The 7,699-nt window shown below is 36.3% G+C and overlaps 1 protein-coding gene across 1 annotated transcript; it reads left to right on the top strand.

Moving 5' to 3' along the window:
• The first annotated feature begins 282 nt into the window (after positions 1–282).
• LOC149175376 (uncharacterized) lies at positions 283–5,048 on the top strand. Its single transcript, XM_089419629.1, is given in 8 exon segments — positions 283–1,549; positions 1,551–1,629; positions 1,945–2,325; positions 2,576–2,651; positions 2,767–2,830; positions 3,273–3,405; positions 3,632–3,745; positions 4,015–5,048. Coding segments are annotated over 8 exon segments (1,248 nt in total). The 5' UTR covers positions 283–1,214; the 3' UTR covers positions 4,081–5,048.
• Positions 5,049–7,699: the final 2,651 nt, after the last annotated feature.

Consider the following 7,699-nt stretch of genomic DNA (forward strand, 5'->3'; position numbering starts at 1 on the left):
TTACTTCTAAAATGTATGCACGAATTTAATTCTTTTAGACAATTTCTAGACAAATTACCATTCAACCCTTTATATTTAATGCCTTCTAAATATCCTACCAATTATGTGAATAAATTTAAAATTAGATATGAATAATAACATTTTAATAAATTAAATGTATACCCATCGGGTGCATCATGGATTGACTAGCCTAGGTTGCGGACATTTTGGCAAAGCTTGGATTGACTAGCCTAGGTTGCGGACATTTTGGCAAAGCTTGAAGTTGCAGCTGGTCTTATATTGCAACAGATGGACAAGAAATTACTCTTTGTGACTTCGACAGTGTCACACAATTGTCATCCCAATTATTATGGAATTTATATCCAATATATATTCATGGATTTCCATATTTTTAGGTTGTTCAAAAGATTTTATTTGGCAATGAATGCCACCAAAGAATTAAAGGGCTTGTTAAGGTGCCAGACTCGAAACTGGTGCTTATGAATGATATATGTGTTTTTTCAGGGAATCAAGTAGACACAAATCACCATATTGTGGAGTATACTGGAGATGACTGATACACTGGCAATATGTCAAGAGTGTACAGTTTAAAAAAAAAAAGGCGATTCAAAGTTTTTTTAATATGCCCGGTTGTTGTTATGTGACCACTAAAAGCTAGCTTGCTGGGAATATTCCTTGCAAGACTCCAATGGAAGTATGTATGTGGTGAAATGTATATGTATGTGGTGAAATGTATAAGTAGTTAGCATGACTAGATGAGCAATGGATCAATGAAGATAAGTATATGGAGAAATCATGGCTACATGAGCAATGGATGAATGAAGATAACTATACGGAGAAATCAATAGTCATTATTGTAAACTGTTTATGTTTAAGTTGATTATATTAGGATGTATTTCAGTTTTGTGGAAGTTTTTCTCTCAATGGAAGTATGTGGTAAAATTTGTAATCAGTTTGCACGACCTGACTCTTCCCAAGCATTCAACGGTATTTCGCATGAAGCCAGAAAAGCTGCAGTCTCCTGACCAACAGTCAACCTGCAACAACAAATGAGTAAATTAGCACCGTAAGGGAAACCGAGTATGGATCCCTCAAAATTTGGAATTCTGTGCATACAATTTTGCACATTTTTATGAATCAGGAGATAGGGATGCCTTCATTATCTGAGATGAAGATCAAAAAACGTGACAATGAAAAACACTATATAAGATTACATGTACAATGAAAAACACTATAAAAATGCTCCTAGGTATAAATTGGTTCGTGTAGACCTTTTGCAGCCGGAAGCTTGCAGTGACGTTATTGGAGAATCTGAGAAGGACGTGCTTGAATCAGCTTGCTGTGTCAATGGAAATCGACTTCTATTAAGCTATTTAAGCGATGTCAAGTATGTTTTGCAAATACGAGACTTGCAATCTGGAAATTTGCTTCATAATATGCCAATAGATATTGGGTCAGTTTCTGGAATATCAGGAAGGCGTAAAGACAAGGAGATATTTATTGGTTTTACAAGCTTTCTTACCCCTGGCATTATCTATCGATGCAACCTATGTGGAAAAACCAGAGTTAGTTGTTTTCAGAGAGACTGTTGTTCCAGGCTTTGATCGGACAGAGTTTGAGGCTAAACAGGTAACGGTTATTTTTACTATTTTTTGCTTCTACAAATTTTTGCTTGGCTATCTTTAGGGAGAAAATCTTCTCTATTGAATGTTTTAAACAAGTAATCTGATTGTAAAAGCAATAGGTTTCAGTGTTTCACATTAGAATCATTTAATTTCTTGCTACAAGATAGATGTTTCTATTCTCCTCACTTGGATGTTTCTATTCTCCTCAATTGGAATACTTAATACTAATGGGCAATATCATGCAGTCCATCTGGATTGACTACTGATGTGACTGTTTTCTAATATAATATTGTTACTGATCCGTCTCGATTGTTGTCAGGTTTTCATAACCAGCAAGGATGGAACTCAGATACCAATGTTCATTGTATCCAAGAAAGACATTGCTCTTGATGGTTCTCATCCAGCTCTATTATATGGTTATGGGGGCTTTAACATTAGCATCACTCCAAACTTCAGTGTTGGTCGTATTGTCATTTCAAGACATCTAGGGGCAGTTTTTGCAATTGCAAATATTCGTGGTGGTGGTGAATATGGAGAAGAATGGCATAAAGCAGGCTCTCTTGCCAAAAAACAAAATTGCTTTGATGATTTCATATCTGCCGCCGAGTTCCTTGTGTCAGAGGGATATACACAACCTAAAAAGTTATGTATTGAAGGAGGCAGTAATGGTGGACTTCTTGTTGCAGCTTGCACAAATCAGGTATTTCCATGTATTTGATGATAAGATGTGTGGTTAAATAAAGGTCCTGTATAAACCAGTTGCTTGCTTCAATCCTTCCTCCTTTCGTTTCAATGTAGAATCCGATCGAAAAAGTTGTTTATCCCAAAGAAAATGTTGTTCTCTGTATCGGTTTTTCTAAAACTTATTCAAAAAGAAATGTAGGGAGCATTTAGCAGATCGTTTTTCGGTGAAATAAGAGGTTTTGATTGTTAATTCTGCGTTTAAACAGAGACCTGACCTATTTGGTTGCACACTGGCTCATGTGGGTGTTATGGACATGTTGCGTTTTCATAAATTTACTGTTGGTAAGTTTTACTGTCATAATAATATTCAACTACTTCTCCCCCTCTGGTTAGGGTAATCTCTAGACGTAGGCATCTGCAGGGCAACTGATGATGGAACTTGTGCTGAAATCTGCAGGCCATGCGTGGACTACTGATTATGGCTCTTCAGATAAGGAAGACGAATTTCATTGGCTGATTAAGTAAGAGGACAAATGGAGCCTGTCTCTCTAACTAATAAGTAGCAGTGTCTAAAATTTAAATAATATTCAAACTGTTAGTGATCTGAAATGAAGATAAAATGTTTTTTCTTTTTCTATTCACCCTATCAAAAAGTGCTCTATTAGTTTTTTTTGTTTTGTTTTGTTTTTATTTTTTATTTACTTGGAATGAAAGCTCCACCGGAAATCCTGGAGTACTTTCCCACATTTCATGGATGGTAACTGGGTAAACCGTCGGCCCTGAATATGGGGTCTCGCCCCAAGGGAATCAAGGAGAGTCGAACTTGTGCTCAGCAACAATCTAAGAACTTCATGTCTGGCTCTAGACCACTTGAGCTAACCCTTAGGGCTATTTGCTTGAACTTCTTGCTTTTTGAAAAAGGCATCATCAACTGTTCGTATAACACATTCTTCATTGCTGCAGATACTCACCATTGCATAATGTAAAGACACCATGGGACAAACCGGGACAGAATTTACAGTATCCTGCTATAATGTTATTGACAGCAGATCATGACGACCGTGTTGTGCCACTCCACTCTTTGAAGCTGCTAGCAGTGAGTACTTGATATGGCTCTGGCCCTGCATGAAATGTCAACTAATATTTGATATTTGAATGTTGAAGCTTATAGGCAACTATTGATGCACAAACCATTGGTGGCTCTTTTCCGTCCCTATTTTCACAAACAGACATAACATATGTGTGATTCGTGTTTTATTGTAATTTATTTTAAATCCATAGCTAATTTGTTTATATCGATTTTGAACTTCTTGTGTATATAGACGATGCAATATGTTCTATGTAAGAGCGTGGAGAATAGTCCACAGACCAACCCCATTATTGGCCGAATTGATACCAAATCTGGCCATGGTGCAGGAAGGCCAACCCAAAAGCTGGTGAGTTATTATTTTTTCGTAATATGCTTTTTCTATATGCAATTTTTCAGTGATTTCACTGATTTGCTTGTAAGAAATAAAATCTGTAGACAGCTAGCTGTGTCTAATTGTTTGTAAAGTTCTGATTTTCAAAGCGTATTTACTATTCCACACCTGTGAATGACATTGTGTTCCAGGCAAGGATTAGAACTCGATTTACTCTGTTCATGTGTGTTGTAGGTTGCAGAAATGTCCGTTTCATACTAAATATAACACTTTTCCAACTGCAGATTGACGAAGCAGCAGACAGATATGCATTCATGGCCAAAGTGGTCGGTGCATCATGGATTGACTAGCCTAGGTTGCGGACATTTTGGCAAAGCTTGAAGTTGCAGCTGGTCTGATATTGCAACAGATGGACAAGAAATTACTCTTTGTGACTTCGACAGTGTCACACAATTGTCATCCCAATTATTATGGAATTTATATCCAATATATATTCATGGATTTCCATATTTTTAGGTTGTTCAAAAGATTTTATTTGGCAATGAATGCCACCAAAGAATTAAAGGGCTTGTTAAGGTGCCAGACTCGAAACTGGTGCTTATGAATGATATATGTGTTTTTTCAGGGAATCAAGTAGACACAAATCACCATATTGTGGAGTATACTGGAGATGACTGATACACTGGCAATATGTCAAGAGTGTACAGTTAAAAAAAAAAAAGGCGATTCAAAGTTTTTTTTAGTATGCCCGGTTGTTGTTATGTGACCACTAAAAGCTAGCTTGCTGGGAATATTCCTTGCAAGACTCCAATGGAAGTATGTATGTGGTGAAATGTATAAGTAGTTAGCATGACTAGATGAGCAATGGATCAATGAAGATAAGTATATGGAGAAATCATGGCTACATGAGCAATGGATGAATGAAGATAACTATACGGAGAAATCAATAGTCATTATTGTAAACTGTTTATGTTTAAGTTGATTATATTAGGATGTATTTCAGTTTTGTGGAAGTTTTTCTCTCAATGGAAGTATGTGGTAAAATTTGTAATCAGTTTGCACGACCTGACTCTTCCCAAGCATTCAACGGTATTTCGCATGAAGCCAGAAAAGCTGCAGTCTCCTGACCAACAGTCAACCTGCAACAACAAATGAGTAAATTAGCACCGTAAGGGAAACCGAGTATGGATCCCTCAAAATTTGGAATTCTGTGCTTACAATTTTGCACAATTTTATGAATCAGGAGATAGGGATGCCTTCATTATCTGAGATGAAGATCAAAAAACGTGACAATGAAAAACACTATATAAGATTACATGTACAACCTGGGCTTCTAAACAGGATAACTGAGGTGTCTATCACACTGAAACCACTTAGCTTGCCAATTACCGCAGATCAAGAACCAGATTATTGCATCTGCCATTACTGGACAGGAATAACTCACAATACTAATACCAAAGCTGTCCTCCCCTGCCTACACCTTAGGAAGATTAATACCCATACTATTCAAGGGGAAAGCCTCCTAAAGCTTAGCGGGGAAATGATGGACCTAGAGCCTGCAATAGATGAATGGGTAATTTTACAATGAAAAAACACTATATAAGATTAAATATACAAACTGAGCTTCTAAACAGGATAACTGAGGTGTCTATCACACTGAAATCACTTAGCTTGCCAAAAACTACAGATCAACAACCAGATTATTGCATCTGCCATGACTGGACAGGATCAAACTCCCATTACGATACCACAGCTGTCTTCCCCTGCCTACACCTCAGGAAGATTAATACCCGTACTGTTCAAGGGGGAAAGCCTCCTAAAGTTGGCTGGTAAATGATGGGCCTAGAGCCTGCAATAGATGGATGGGTAATTTAAAATGAAAAAACACTATATAAGATTACATATACAAACTGGGCTTCTAAACAGGATCACTGAGGTGTCTATCAAACTGAAACCACTTAGCTTGCCAAAAACTGCAGATCAACAACCAGATTATTGCATCTGCCATTACTGGACAAGATCAAACTCCCATTACTAATACCACAAGTGTTCTCCCCTGCCTACACCTCAGGAAGATTAATACCCATACTGTTCAAGGGGGAAAGCCTCTTAATTATAAAATCAGCCTAATAATTTGTAGACGATGTTTTTGATATAGGGCAAGAGAAACACAGAGCTATAACTCTCTGTTTTTTAGGTACCTATGTTTGATTCTAGACTTGGGAAACACAGAGCACTGTCTGTTTATTAGACACTTGTGTTTTTCATTGTCACTAGGGAAGCCTGCACTGCCTACCTATGTGTGTCAGAGAGGTTTTAGCTTTTTCGAACATAGACTTTGTTCAGAGCATTTTTAATGTGGCATTGTTAAATCTATTTTGAGGTGTAATAACGGTATTTCACAGAGATGAGAAACTTTTTCAATTTACTCTCCAAGCCAGCGAAGCTCAGAGCTTTAATGAAAATTGATGCTTATAATATCATCATCCACCTTCTTGTTACCTCTTTGTTACGATGTATGATGTTTCATATTGGCCTGGTGAATATAAAACGATGGTTTTATTAGGAAAATACAATTCATTGAGAAGAAGGTGATTATAAATGTCAGAACAAAATCTCTAACATAGAAATATTCCAAGATCACTTATAACATCAAATGTATGAATAATAATAAGAAGAATAAGAAAAAGATAACTTGTAACATTACATGAACAATAACCATAAAATATTACACTAAATAATGTGATGGAATATAATAAGAAAAGATGATGTTTTTGGTTTTTATTGAGAAGAATCTATTGGTCTCTTACTTCTCACTTTTTGGTGACATGGAGTTAATTTCAACTACCACCACTATAACCTAACAACTACTATTATTATGATTTTTAAATCCTACTTGCAAGCACAGATGAAAACTTCTTACGTCACATAAATATCAATTACAATATGATTTGAACAGAGATTACACTGTAAGGTTTACATAGCAATACACCAAAACAGTGAAAAACAACATTAAAGTGAAAAAATTGATTAATGCTAATAGACAATTTTTCTCCTTTTTCCATCCATGTTGATGTTTGTACCCAATTGAAAAAGAGAAATATTTGTTATTTTTCTCATATTTGTTATCCTCTGGGCAGAGAGTGAGTCTTTTCTTAAAAAACAAACTCCCAAATTAAGTGAAATGTATATGTGGGATTCTGAAGCAGGAAAGGAGATGGGCCAGGATGGATATGGACAAAATATTTGTGAACTGGACAAAGGATGAGACAAAAACTTTAATCATAGATGACACATGCATTTGTTTCTGGTTGGATAGGGGACAGCCTTACCTTTCAGCATCTCAAATGTGTAAAGTCGTGCATTTTTCAAAAGCCATAGACGCCGCATATAACGCTACTACTACGCAGCACCCACCACCACCACAATACCTGGGTGGTGCGTTTGCTTTATCCACGAAAATGACCGACTACTAACTAAAGACGACACTACACAGAAGATTCCATTGCCTGTGTTCGAAACGCCTTAACAGTTATATCCACATTAAGTTAACAGTTATATCCATCGAATAAATCATGTAAGGCTGATTAAATTTACATATTTGCGGTTATTTAATTGGATGGAATGATTGTTATCTTTCCATGTGGATTTAAATCTTTACCAAAGACATGTTGAGCTTTGAAGCATCTTTGTTTTATTATAAAGTTGACTTAAATGTGGGCCAGAGCCAATTTATCTATTCATCAGAGTTTTATTTGATACAGTGATTAACAATATTTTGGATTTTCTTGATAGTGGTTATTTAATTTGGTGGAATGATTGTTATCATTGTTATCTTTTCCATCTAGGTTTAAGTCTCCACCAATGACAGGTTGAGTTTTGATATTTTGATGATTTTTGTTATAACGTGTTCAAGTATAATTGTAGGCTGACCGGTGGTTGGGTGAAATGATTGTTATCTTTCTCATC

Source organism: Pinus tabuliformis, chromosome 4_1, assembly GCF_031772625.1.
Source record: "Pinus tabuliformis cultivar Carrire ecotype Pingquan chromosome 4_1, CPIR1, whole genome shotgun sequence".
NCBI lineage: Eukaryota > Viridiplantae > Streptophyta > Pinopsida > Pinales > Pinaceae > Pinus > Pinus tabuliformis.